The 14,153-nt window shown below is 39.6% G+C and overlaps 3 protein-coding genes across 3 annotated transcripts; 1 reads left to right on the top strand and 2 right to left on the bottom strand.

Moving 5' to 3' along the window:
• Window positions 1–3,325: 3,325 nt before the first annotated feature.
• LOC129593912 (BTB/POZ domain-containing protein 3-like) lies at window positions 3,326–5,677 on the top strand. The gene is made up of 6 exons (XM_055490419.1): window positions 3,326–3,595; window positions 3,707–3,835; window positions 3,973–4,150; window positions 4,343–4,521; window positions 4,661–4,781; window positions 4,848–5,677. Exons 2-6 carry the CDS (start codon window positions 3,744–3,746, stop codon window positions 5,409–5,411), a joined length of 1,134 nt encoding a protein of 377 aa, XP_055346394.1. The 5' UTR covers window positions 3,326–3,595; window positions 3,707–3,743; the 3' UTR covers window positions 5,412–5,677.
• Window positions 5,678–6,190: 513 nt separating this feature from the next.
• On the bottom strand, window positions 6,191–9,343 carry LOC129593899 (orcokinin peptides type A-like). Its single transcript, XM_055490399.1, has 3 exons — window positions 9,173–9,343; window positions 7,726–7,853; window positions 6,191–7,017 (listed from the first exon to the last, which is right to left on the bottom strand). Exons 2-3 carry the CDS (start codon window positions 7,801–7,803, stop codon window positions 6,619–6,621), a joined length of 477 nt encoding a protein of 158 aa, XP_055346374.1. The 5' UTR covers window positions 7,804–7,853; window positions 9,173–9,343; the 3' UTR covers window positions 6,191–6,618.
• Window positions 9,344–10,002: 659 nt separating this feature from the next.
• LOC129593860 (tumor protein p63-regulated gene 1-like protein) lies at window positions 10,003–13,192 on the bottom strand. Its single transcript, XM_055490344.1, has 9 exons — window positions 12,462–13,192; window positions 11,834–11,871; window positions 11,624–11,689; window positions 11,465–11,520; window positions 11,302–11,366; window positions 11,158–11,213; window positions 11,025–11,073; window positions 10,405–10,668; window positions 10,003–10,334 (listed from the first exon to the last, which is right to left on the bottom strand). Exons 1-9 carry the CDS (start codon window positions 12,882–12,884, stop codon window positions 10,296–10,298), a joined length of 1,056 nt encoding a protein of 351 aa, XP_055346319.1. The 5' UTR covers window positions 12,885–13,192; the 3' UTR covers window positions 10,003–10,295.
• Between the last annotated feature and the right edge of the window lie 961 nt (window positions 13,193–14,153).

The raw sequence follows: 14,153 nt of genomic DNA on the forward strand, positions 1-14,153 counted from the left end.
CATGGCCGCTAAAGCGCTGGTAGCCTGGTACGTATGTAGAAGCTGCTTTGTCACTTTTGTGTATACGTTGCCACCGCCCTCGGGAATCTGTTAAACCGAATGTTAAACCGGACATGACAACACCGCTAGCGCTAAGTCGCTAACACTGCAGTCCACTCTTCACCACAGAGTCGTAGACCGATCACGACCGCTTTTGATTTTTATTTTTCATTTTACTTTTTTATTGGTTTGAGTCGTTTGACGTTAAACTAGTATAGGTCTCAGCAGCCCTAAGGGCAAGCAAGCGAGCGACATATAGACATTTTTTGCAAAAACAAAGATAGCATCAAGGATGGCTCCCATATTGCAGCTGTATGTAGGCGTAGGAGTGCAAGCCCTTAGTATTTTTGGGTTTAATTCGGCAAATAAACAAAGAAATGGCGCACGAAGCAACGTGCAAAATGATTAGTATGTTAACTTTAAACCCAATAACACTGTATGATGATTCCTACCGACATTTTAGTGTATGTTTTTAGTGTTAATGCAAGTAATGACTTGTCTCAAAATTATTTTCTTAAAGAGTAATGTTTCCCGTGGTACATAATAATATTATTACAACATTTAATACGACTGTAAGCCTCAGTTACTTTGTGCAAAATTATAATATTGCACCGATATGTCGGAGATATACCGACAGCCTTAAATTCTTTGTTTTATTCGAAAACTAACTGCTATCGATAAACATGATTATTTAATGTTTCTCGACAAAAACAAATCAGCAGAACATATTACGGATGATTAAGAATCAAGATGCCACCCCCAATGTGGGGAAGTGCTGAAAGTGGGGCAAAGATTTGTAAAATTATTGTACATAATGTAGAATGTGGAATAACGCAAATATCATCATTATCATTTCATCAAACAACCTTAATTACTACCAAGACGTCAAGGTTGCGATGCCGGCTAACGTAAGATATACCTCAACGATATATGCATCTGGGAAGCACTGTATCTGTACTGTCGAGTCAACTTGGCATTTTTTTCATTCGGCGAGTTGCATCCGATTTAAATAGGATATAACTCACTGTACAAAACGGTGCTGCCAAGTGAGTCGACAAGAAAATGCCTGAAAATCTTTCTCAAATTCCTCGAAAGAAGGGTTTGCATCCTTCTGGTGTTCGATATTCTCTAGAGATGGGAATACTATATCAGTGATAACGACTTCTGAATCAGAAGTTTCGATTGCCCCTTCCATTAAACATTATTCTTAACACTGACCTTTTGCACATGGTAAGCTTTTAAGTTCATAACAATTTAACAACAGTATAAAACAATGATGATTTAAAGTCGGAATATGCAAATAGTATTACGTTCACATAATATTGGACATAATAATTATTAATTCAGAACGGGTGCCTAAAATAAACACTCTGCGAAATGGGGTGCCTATAATAAACAAGGATTTTAGGGGTTGCCTATAACGGTTTCCTTAAAAATATTCGGAAATATTAAGAAATAAATTGAGAAATATTCAGAAATATTTAGAAATATCTAGAAATATAATCAGAAATACTTACAAATATTTAGAAATATATTCAGAAATATGTAGAAGAAATTAGCAATGTTTAAAAACATGTGGAAATTGTTGGAAGTATTTTTCAAAAAGTTTAAAATTATTTCTAGAAACATTTAGAAATATAAATAGAAATATTTGGCATCTTTAGAAATATATTTAGAAACAATTAAAAACATTCAAAAGAATTTAGCGTTTTCCAGAAATATTTAGAAATAGGTAAAAAGTTATTTTAAAATATTTAGAAGCATTTAAAAATATTTAAGAATATTTAGGAGAATTTAGCGATATTCAAAAGTATGTAGAAAAGTTTTTAGAAATATTCATAGAATATCTTTAGAAATATTTTTAGTAACACTTAGAAATACATATGAAAATATCAGAAATCTTTGAGAATATTTTTAGAAATTTTTAGAGCAATTTAAATGAATTTAGCAATATTTAGAGTTATTTTTACTAACATTTGTTAATTATATTTGGAAATATTCTTAGAAATGTTTAAAAATACTAATTTAATTCAAACGCTCGTTCAGAACTTTATCCTTGGACTTCGAAATCTTTATTAAAAAGTTTATTCAAAACTTCAAAATGATGTTGCACAATATCTACACATAGCATTGTTCACCCTTTTTGGAGAAGGTACAGTTAACACTTCTTTTTTCAGTCCAGAGGGGTTTGCGCTGCCCCTTTGATGATTTGTCAATAGTACTTAAACTGGGCCCGTACAAGTTGTTCAGTTAAACGTCACAACGTATGATGCGGTGCATTGTCCATATATAAACCAAAGCATAGCGTAGAATTTGTTGTAAAATTGTGTTTTGGCCACGACAATTGACCACAGCAAATGAGACATTCTTTTTCGTTTAGTCTAACATTCATCTGTCTTTCAAAAGATCAAAATTTTTTGAATTAACATCCGGTGACGGGACCCTCGTTAGAAACAATGAATTTGTTTTTAAGATTAACAAATTATTTAAATTTATTTAACTTTTTAGATATGTAGTATTTTTAAAAATATTTGAAAATATTTTTTAATATTTAGAAACATTTCAGAAATATTTAGAAATATATAAGGAACTACTGGAAATCTTTTGCAGAAAAGGTTGAAATATTTAGATAAATTTAGCAGTTTTAAAAATATTCAACCATTTTAGAAACATCTTAGTAATATTTAGAAATTTATTTTAAAGAAATTCTAAAAAATACTTTGAGTAATATCTTAAGATAATTGCATGCATAAGCTACATACAACTTCTGCAAAAGCAGCATAATAAAATCCTAGATTATCCTTTTCGTACATCAAAAGTCATTTACAAACCAACCCGGATACTTCGGTTGGACTCGCCACATTAAACTGTACCAGAAAAGTGCAAATCCCGGTGGCGACCTCGGGGAACCCGAGACCTCGAACCCGGGGACTGGGTTAGACTTGCCACATTAAACTGTGCCAGAAAAGTGCAAAATCCCGGTGGCGACCTCGGGGAACCCGAGACCTCGACCCCGGGTACTTCGGTTAGACTCGCCACATTAAACTGTACCAGAAAAGTGCAAAATCCCGGTGGCGACCTCGGGGACCCAGCGACCTCGAACCCGGGTTCTTGGTTCTTCGATGCCATTCGACTCAGCGTGTCGAGTTGTGCAGGTTAGCAGCAAAAAGTCAGCGGCGAACCCAGGAACCCGGGTTCGAGGTCTCCGTGTCACAGAAAACTCAAATCTCATCTATAATAACGCAAGCTCGCTTCGCTCGCTTGCTTGATAAGTAGTTGTGAAAACAGGGAAATTATTCTCATTCTTCCAGATATCGTTTTGTGCTAAACTTCGGCCTCGTATTCTTGTGTTCACTCCCAACTCCGATAATTCACACAGTATTACGATGTCCGAAAAATCTAGCCTAGAGGTCCAGAAGGACTGGCGCTCGAGTAAACACATTTCCAAGCGAGCTCGTTATCTCCTGGATCATCCTGATGAAGAAATTCCCAGCGATGTCACCTTTCTTGTGGGAAATGGAGAAGGCCAACCAGGAAAGATCTTCTAGTGCCATAAGTAAAGTGTCATGACAGCAAAAACCAATGTCTTCAATTTGCTGGGCTGATTTCTTCCAATCCGTGTAGCACCTAGTTACAGAAATATTATACTAAAATTACTACTGTTTAGGTTCGTGCTTTCGCTGGTGAGCGCTGTGTTCCCAGCCATGTTTTATGGTCCATTAAGCCAGTCCACGGAACTGGAAGAAACAATTGAACTTCCTGATATTTCACCGACCGCGTTTCGCCTGATGCTCCAGTGAGTTTTGAAATTTTGTTTTTTGGAAAAATTAGTGCCGACCGCCCAGCGAGCTAATATTTGTATCTTCGGTAACAATGATAAGTACGCCGCAATGTTTTACTGCACTTTTACCAGTATTCGTTATGTCCAACCAGATTTGCCTACGCTGACGATACGGATTTCGAGATCGAAAATGGGTGTCCGTCGACGGCAGATCTCCTGAACTTGCTGTATTGCTCGAAGAAATATCTTATCTCCAAGCTGACAAGGGAATGTCGAGATCGCATCCAGTCATTCATAGATCCCGAAAATGCGTGCTTGATTTTTCAGCAGGTTAGCCACTAGTATGATATAGATATACAGAGTACGTAGCCACTATGTATAACTGTACTCGTATAGTTTAATGGAGACTGCTCCATTAAATCAAATCTGCTCCATTGAATGGTCAAATCTGAATCTTGTTATGCTTATAGGATTTATAAACAATCTTATTACCGTTCTATAAATTTTATTTCTATTAATTAGGCTCGCTGTTTGGAGGAGGAGATCCTTGCCAAAATAGCACTCGCAGAAATCTCGCGTTACGCAGCGGATGCGATGGACAGTGCAGGCTTTTATTCTCTTTCCCTTCCTTGTGTGAAAGAAATTTTGGATCAGCCGGACTTGTTCGTAATCGAAAGTTATATATATGAGTTTGTTCGCGCGTAAGTTATTCGGATTTGAGCTTTAAGCTTACTGTAATTTTTATTTGGGAACCTTATAATTCTAAAAAAACATTCTAATCGTGCCATCTTGACCTTCATTGCGGTATTCTTATAATGATCTTTTCTTTTTGGGTGTCAGGTGGGTGAATCACAACGTGGCCGCCGCCGCTGATAATCTACGCGAAGCCTTTGGACCGCTGTTGTATTCCATTCGCTTTCCAGTATTTTCCGCTGATGAACTGTTTAAAGGACCTGTGAAAGTAACGATCATACCCGCATACATTGAGCATATCATTCCATATATGCCAAGAATTTTTGCTTTGCAGGATGGTGTTCTTACCGATCGCGAAGTGCGGGACATTTTTCAGCATATACATGCAACAGAAAAGCCGATTTTGCCCTTCCTTACCATGTTTCGAACATCTCCGCGGAATCGGTGCATTTGGGAATTTACTTTTACGAACACCGTGTTGAAAAGAACTCCATGGTCATGCTTTAGCGTTCGGATTACAATGTACCCAAACTTCGCTCCGGAATGTTGTCGTTTTCTCCGGCAGATTATCGAAGGACAATGCCGCATTCTGTTTGAGGGCTACACAAATCGGTTTCTGCGTTGCGAAGTGCCCGGGACAGCAATTATGGAAGAGGCTACGGTGCTATCACATTCCGAGATGGGGGCTTGCTGGTTGGAATGGGATGTAGATGAAGTGGGCGCTATTTCCGGTCTTCGTATAGCTGCCTGGAGAAAACCGGCTGCCAATCACAGTGCGGTATTTGGCAAGTTGGAGGATACCGATAGTGACTTTCAAGAAATGTTCCGCAACTTTTCCTTTCTGCCAAGAACGAGTACTTCTATTACACACATTCGAATCTTTGAAGAAGCTAAGTAGGGGATATGTGAAAAATTTTGATATTGCCGGATACTTTATCTGGGCATGATTGTGTTTTCTGTTTTAATAGAGATCCGGTACGTTATTTAAGTTTTTAAAAATTGGTTTTTGTAGTACCTTTGTAATTTCGTGCTTTCACGCATCAACGTTGTGATATTCCGTGAAGTTGGACAACAATCTGATAAGTTTATTTGTGGCGCGATGCCCGATGCAGTGTGCATAAATCCGCTAATTCCACAGAATCCTGTACATCTGTAATAAACTTCGTGTAGCACTGTACTCGTAGTATGCGGAATAATATACAAAAAGCAAAATTAATAACACCTTGGACAGCTACAATGTTCATCTGTTGACCGCTGAAGAGTATGCCGGCCTAGTTCTGTCAGTCCCGAAAGGAATCATCACATAAGTATTCGCATTTCAAACCAATTATTTCCATGGGTGATATATTCTACATTGTAACTGAAAAGACTGCCGTGTCGACTGTTTATATGCTTCCATAGAGGGATGGAACTGCTATCTACCTCGCGTGCAGGTTGCAGCAATACTTTTCTCTACGTGTTTAATTGTTTTTCTTGTGGTACATCCTCTGTACATGACTGCTTACTACTGTGCGCAGATTAAAAAAGTACCCGATCCACAATTTCAGCGGTTCCGTTAATTATTACTGATCTTTCACACTCGTGTTCATATATTCCGAAAGCTCCGATTTTTGACACTGAAGTCAATTGAGACAGTTTAGACAACTTAAATAATTATATGCATGCAGCGAAAAAGTGTGCATTACGACCAATTTATCGTTAAATAAATATAAGCGAAGCTTTCCAGCTATGAATTTGCTGTAATTATACATTTTGTACATACAAAATGTAAACGAGCGAGACTGATAAATTTTCAATAACTAATAATAAGGTATACGACTAACATGAAAAATCCTATCGCCTCCGTTCAGTAACTTCAATTGTAGCAAAACAAAACTTACAACGATGTTGCATTTTATGTACCTACTCAATTTAAATACATTATTAAACTGCACGTGTACGTATGTAAAGCAATAATTAGAACGTTATTTCACAGGTTTGGGTAAAACAAGCGTAAAGCATCATCATGCACTGGCCGATCTTGTGAAGCTGGGGAATTTTTCGACGCTAAAAAGGCAGCAGATTCATATAATTTTGCAGTCACTGTCAGCACCGGCATTCCACTCTCATCGCCGGGAGAATGACCCGAAGCCAGGTCGGTCCAACGTGTCAAAGTTCCGTTTGCCCATAGACCGCTTGCTCAGCTCTCCGAAGCCGGGTCGGTCCAATTGGTCGAAGTTACGCTTGGAGAATCCGCCGAATCCGCTCGCCGAATCGATGGGATCAAATCCACGTTTGGATACTTCCGTGGCCGGGATGCTGTACGGACGCTGCATGGCCGCCCACGGTGGATACTGGTAGAGGATGTAGTCGTTGTCAAAGCTCCGCCCCAGACCGAAGCCTGTCAGGGAATCCATCCGTGAGCGCTGATTAAGCTGGGATTTACGCAGTGTATGACTAAGGTCACGTCCCAGACCGCCGCCGATTAAGGAATCAAAGCCGCGCTCTTCGCGCAGATTTTCATCCTATTAAAGAAAAAACCGCTAAGATTTGTATTTAACATGACGGTCACGTCCAAAGTCAATTGACTTGATTGTACAAAGTATGCACTTGTTGACCCTTCCAAGATGTACATCGTATAAGTAGTAGACGTGGAAATATTTTTTCCGATAACATTATACGGTAAATCCTGTTTTTGTACGTATGCGCTTGTGGTCTTGTATGCACATGCACTTGACAATCATCTTTAGCATAGAAGTTCAGTCATAATCTATGGATTGACCAGAATCAGTACGTTTCGAATGATAATGCTGTACCATGAACAAAACACATCTACGCAAATGTATCGAATTTTGCCTAAATTTAGCTGATTCAAATTTCCGTTTACGTCATACTTATATTGATTAGGCAGATTTTTTATTCGAAGGCCAGTTAATCTTTCTACGAGCATGTCTTAACTAACTTCCGGCTAAGTACTTATGTACTTCTAGAACAACCACACCTTATTTTAGAATGTTACTATCGCAAACTGCATGAGCGGAGTACAAGCGAATAGTTTGTTCTAACCGGAAAAATGTTAAAGCGTTTATATTGCAGTCGTTTTACTTAAGACACTAACTGCTTCAGAGTACTTTCTCCTAAGCAATACACATAAATATGCAAGCTACATTTTTTTATCGGCTATTGTACCAATTTATTGTACCGGAAATGGGTAAAGGTCACCAATCACTTACAATAAGGGCGTGACATATGGCAACGGAGACAAGCGCGATCACAACATTGTAGCCGAATCCCGTTATCCACGACGGCATCTTGATTGCTGTTGACGAAAGGCGTTGTAGAATAAGTATCTAGTGGAGAGCTGTATAAAGAAAAACAGGAGTAAACGTTCGAAAAGCTTTACGCAGAGGATTTCCGGCCTTGGAGTTGCTTGGATCATTACGCTACATGACCACTTCCGCCGTTCAGTGTTTTTGCTCTATGAACTACGTAATTTTGCTGAGAGATTTTAATGTCCATACTTCCCTACAAAGATCCTGTATGTTTATGGCGAATTTCGTAAGTAGAACACTTCATGTAAAGATAAAGTTTTTATACTACTTTATAGTAAAAGATAAAAATTAAAAAGCTTTGTCCAAATCGCTTATGGCACCACCCGTGATTACTAATGATTGGGAGTATTCACTCGTTGGTGCCTCGATATATTCCCACTATTGGACGCTGAAAACGTTGTGGATTTTTTTCCAGCTGTGCAAACACATAGGTGTCGCGATACGAAACTAATTAGTCACGCGCATGTCGAAAGTAATCCATAACCTGCACAGTAACCAATTCTTCTACGAAGTTCTTTACCTCATAGGGATTCTAAGGTCATGTAAAAATTACGGTTTTATTTTTTATAGTATTAAATTATAAAGGTAAATATAGATTGATATTTTCATATGCGCCAATTTTTACCGATGGAAAGCTCACCGGAGAAAAATTTGTACCTCCTCTGCGTTACTGTTTTTCGCAGTGTAACCCGCCCGAATGCCAGATGGGATTATTAAAATCCTTTTAACTGCACACCTCGATAAATGTTTATTGTTAATAAAGCATCATAAATGCATCATCTACGCATTTCCTGTTTTGAAAGTGTTCACGCTCGCAAATATGGTAAATTATGCAATTTATCGGCTTCTCAGTTGCTTTAAAAACGCGGATTTACACACGCCTGTTTAAAATCACTACTTTTGGCTATTGCAATTCCCAAAATTAATATATTAGTTATATTAAAAAAGGGAGCACAATGGAAGTATTGACAACAACAACTGATGTGCTACTGTGTGCATATTAATTATTGCTGTAAATAATTATATTCATTCTAATTAAAATTTTCATCGGAAAACGTTAGCATCTGTGGCGGTAATTACGAGAAATCATTGACCTTTATGCTTTAGGTGCAAACGATGCAGCCTTAGTATAACCAGCTCCCAGGTTACAATTTTACGATGCCACTCAAATTCAACAAAGCAGTAGCTATTGCGAAAATGCTTCCGAAGATGTTTTTAAAAATCCTTCTGCAAAAAAAACATTCCAGCAGAACGAAAACGGAAGCATCTGAATAGTGATTCATAAGGTGCAACTACAACACCGCAATTTCAAATTTTTGGCACGAAATAAGAAAAGTCTTTCACGTACCTTTGAACCCGCAAAGCTGCTCACTCCCAAAAGGTGTTTATGGATGACCACTCAAACCGTTTAAGTCGCAAACCAAGTGGATAGGTCACCAGGTCTCACCGCTCCAGACAATCCCGATTAATATGGTCAAAAGAAGGCGCTTACACAGTCACAACTCCGCAGCCATATTCCTGCTGGGCTTTATATACCGGCAGCAATTTGTGTTTTACAACATCAACACCACGTCACTGGCGGCGGATACATTTGGGCGGTTCCCTATGGCACGCACGGGATTTCACGCCGGAAGCGGACACGCGCTGTTATAGTACACAGTGTCCGCTAAGGCGGGAACTCCTTTAAGGCATATAATTATGTCCCAAGACAAATATGACTCATTGACTTTTTTCTAACCGCAATCTGTATTGTACATGTGGACCTGTTCCCGCGCTTCTAATCGAAGGATAATTAAAGCCTGTCAAGCTTAACAGGAGCGCAGGGTTATTTAACGAGATAGCAACGCTTGGTTGGCTGCCGGCTTATACAGCCAATCGCCGGTTAGTCCCAATGACGTTTAAGTGCCAATACGTGTGTGCACAGAACATGATGTTCTCTCTCTCCATGGATTGCCCGGCTATACAATTTTATTGACCATAAAAGTTTAACTATAATTTCCTGGAAGAAACAACAGCTGAATTATTAAAATCCATGGACCAGCCCTGGTAATACAAAGTTCAACATGGCCATCCCGCTCTCCTTGTGTCAATCATTGTTGACAATTAAATTCGGGAAACCACCGTGTGGTTAGTGTGCGTACGCTGGAACATGGCTTTTATGAGCGTGTGGTTAGTTACTTTTTGACATGTTGACGTAATTTGTTGTTACAACTTACAGCTGGCATTAACATCGATCGGATTAACACACAGAAAGCGAACAAAATCATTTACTAACAATAACTGGAACAATTTTAGTTCTCTGGTTCTGTATAAAAATCATGTAAAGCACTGACTATTCTGTATCACGCGCACAATCACTGAATCACACAATCGAAAGGAAGAAATAAGGTGGATATTACACGAAGACCCAAATGTAACCATTCATAAAAATGTGCAACAGAATTTGACTGTTCAGTTTTATAGAAATCAAGTTAAAAAGCAATCTTTCCTCTTCTTTTGAAAAATCCCAACTGCAACAAGAAAACATTAAAAATTCTTTACTTGTTGATTATAATTTTCGAAATCTGTTTCAAAATATACCTGGGCTTTATTGTAGATATGAGAAAGAATTCCCGCATAATTCTCGATCATAATGCCGGTTTCTTCATAACTCAGAGCACCGGAATGTGCGTCCACTTCCTGCCGACAGGCCGTAATAAAGGGTTGCAGGAAGCCCTGCAGGAGATAACCGGTAATGCCGCTGCCAGCGATGATCGTCTCGCTGAGATCTGCCGCAGCGGAGTGGTCAATAAAGGTCACGTATGGAACTTCCGAGAAGGGATTCCAGTTAACCGATTGTGGCACCTAATGCCAACCAGAGACACTTTATTAAAAAAGTCATGCATTAACCTTTTAAAAATTACGCATTAACCTATTTGAAAAGCACGCACTATGCATTATTGACAAGCCGCTTTGGGTTTTGTATACCTTTACTGTTGACATAAAACATTTCTTTTTTGACATTCTGTCGGGAACTGCTTTGCGGTAATTTTACAAAGATTATTCACTCAAAACACAGAGGTACTTACAGTCTAAACATATATTTCAGTAAGCAAGTACCGCAACATTTTAAAATTCGTTTCGACATAATTTCTTGCATGTACTTATTGTTGGGTAAAGAAATTTTTGACCTAGCTCGCTTCAGTTAAACACTGCCTCACTTCTGCTTCATTTTGCCAGCTAATCCGCAGGCCGGTTTGATTACGGTCCCTGCAAAATCCAAGGTCACTTAACGTTAACGACAGGCCGAATTAACTTGATATGAAATCCCGGCAAATGTTCTTGTGCACGCACTCAAAGATGGAGCCAGGCGGATAGCGCAGTGATCCATACACGCATCGGTTAATCAACTGCAATATCACCAGACATATCGTCACCTTTTCCCACTTGTCACTAAAAACAACAACGCCAAAGAACTAAATAACCTCGGCCACTTACCCGCAATGGAATCCGTCGATATTCTATTAGGGTTAACTGGATGAGGTCATACTTGACGATGATCACTGTATGAATTTACACAATACCGGAAGCCGCGTTATAGCATACGTTCTACATCTGTATATCAGTCTGGTGATTAAAGATTTCGGGCCGAACTGCTTACTGTTGCGCTCCGTCAGGAATACTAATCGCTCATGCTCCACATCCCAATGGGATATTCTGTCGGAAGTAAAAATGAGCCGGTTAAAGGGAGAAACGGTGTTAGAAATGTCAGCCCTTAAGTGGAATGCCAGGGTACGGTATACGAGCCCATAGCGATTACTCTGTCAGTAGCCATATTCCGATAAGTTTCCCCTCGCGATTGCTCGTGTCCGTAATCACCGGAAGGCTACAAAATGCATATGCTGTAAGAAATGGATGTAATACGCTGCAAGATCAAGTCTCCCGCGGTAGCAAAGGGGAAGGCCGCATGTCGTAATCTAACACCCATAAAGTAAGGTGCATGTTAGAGGGCACCGTTGGTAGAACGTACCATTCTTTTATGGCATTAGCGATGGTGTGTCCGCCATCCTGGGAAAACATGAAAAGTATGGTTTCAGAAAATTGTTGCTCAAAGAGTTCTATGATTATTATGCCTTGCAATAATTCTGTTGTTTACTGCCAAAGTTTTATTAGGCGATAAGAAAATTAATTATTGCTGACTTCGACATCCGCAGTCAAGCTTTCGTTCTCTGCTGATGATGCATTAATTCTGTCATATTTTAAACTACTGTGCTAGGCTAACAAAATATTATTGAATAGTTTTTCAGTACACAGTATAACCTACATTACAAAACGTAAATTACGATTATTACACGTACTTAATAAATCATATACGGCCACACCAACAAAATAATTTTAGAAGTAAAAATATTTTTCGTAAATTTTTTTGGTAGCATCGTTACGCCATTGACCGGCCCAAGTGCTGGACCTTTTAGGCTTTTTTATCTACTTCTAGTTTTGGGTTTAGTCTGCATACTGTACATATGTACGAGTACATTGCAAATGGAAAGCCCGCATGGGAGACGGATGTCGCTGCGCATATTTTTGCTTTACTCTACCACGCTGCGCACTTCTACAGCAGCACAACGCTGCCGTCTAGTTAACATCTTCACACTGACCCGGAAAGCAAAGTAGGTTTTTAACGAACGCTCCGCTTCCTTCTGGGCAACTTGACGGCTGGCCTCCTCCACCGCCGCGCCACCGAGGCTGCCTCCCGTCGGTATTGGCCCGGAAGCGCCGCTAATACTCCCTCGGGTGGCGCCATTCGCTGCGGCCGCCGTGCTGGCCGCGGATCCTGACGACGACAACTGGCTGATGCTTTCTGACAAACGGCGCAGTGTGGAGAATAAGGTGGAGCTGATACTGGATTCCTCCGGTACGGTGTTGGTCTCACTGGTAGGGGAAGGGTGCTGCAGGGGGGATGTGGGAGCGGAGACCGTGCTGCTGGGTGATACGGTCGTTTCGTCTGTGAAACGGATACGGGCGGTTTTGAAATCAATGGCTGTTAGCCCGTCGTCCGTCACATCCTCGTTCTTCTCCATTGCAAATCACTACATATGACCAGAATCCGAATAATCAGGCTGATTATGCTACAGAATCGAAAACGTGGATTTCGCTGAGAAGTACTTGGATTAGAGACTGGTCTTCGACAAATAGGAACGCGAGTGTAAATTCATAACTGCAACAGAGATAACAGACAGCAGTGTTTTTCCTACGTGTGGCATGATGAGCGCACACAAGTGCCTTTATCGCTATGATATCGATTTTGGAATTTCACATCTGCTTGACTCGTACACATAGTACTTGTACTGTTGTACATATCTGTTTATGCGGTTTCACTAAATTTCACGGAATAGGATTAGTAAGGGAAGCCAAGTTTATGGCGTTGTGTACTTATTTAAAACAGCGAAACCATTAATTTTTGGTAATGTACTCGAAAATAATACTCATGCGTTGTTTTTGTTAAATAGCTATATACTAGTCTAGAAGTAGTGTTCAATGTGTATTGGCACTTGTCAAATGCCACAGCTATTACAGTATGTACAAATTGTACAGGACTTACAATAATTACAAGTTAATAATAATAAATTATTGTCTTCCTCTTATGTTGTGCGAGTGGTAAACGCAGTACGAGTACCTGACATGTACAGTACAGAGAAGACAAGTTGGAATTTCAAATTAAACAGGCGGTTAGCGTAAAATTAAATAATAGTTTTGACTTTTGTGGAACATTTCAACAAATTTCAAGACTTGGTGATATTCGTTCGTGCATTTCTAGCGTTTTTGGCCCCAAAAAGCTAACGTAATCGAATAAGCATGTCTGAAAAATTCCCAACACGATTTTATTGTAATAGAGGTGTACTTACATACTTCAAGGCCGCCCTACACTGGGCCTACAGACCATAGCACGCCGGTGCCGACAGAACACTAAATTTTGAGATGACCATAGAAAGGAGATTCTGGCGATATTACGTACGAGTAGTTTGCACAGTGCAAAGTGCTTTTGGAAATTCACCGATCAGGTAAATACACTTTACATGCAATACCGCAGTATATAAACAAACAAACAGTGTCTAAAATGTATATGTACTTGTATAGTTGGTAACTTGGTATATCGTCTTATTTTATAAGTACAGCATGTGTACTTGTATAGGTTCGTTAGGTGTATTCGCTACCAGTGCCTTCCACCGGCATCCAGCCATAATCGTTAACGTTACATGGTTCCCGCGCTCATTCTTCAAGATCTACGGTCCGAAGGGAGAGGATATCAAGGCGCTTGTCGATGAATGTGGGAAAGTATAGCCGCTGCG

Source organism: Paramacrobiotus metropolitanus, unplaced genomic scaffold (genome assembly GCF_019649055.1).
Source record: "Paramacrobiotus metropolitanus isolate TYO unplaced genomic scaffold, Prichtersi_v1.0 Parri_scaffold0000064, whole genome shotgun sequence".
NCBI classification, from domain to species: Eukaryota; Metazoa; Tardigrada; class Eutardigrada; order Parachela; family Macrobiotidae; genus Paramacrobiotus; species Paramacrobiotus metropolitanus.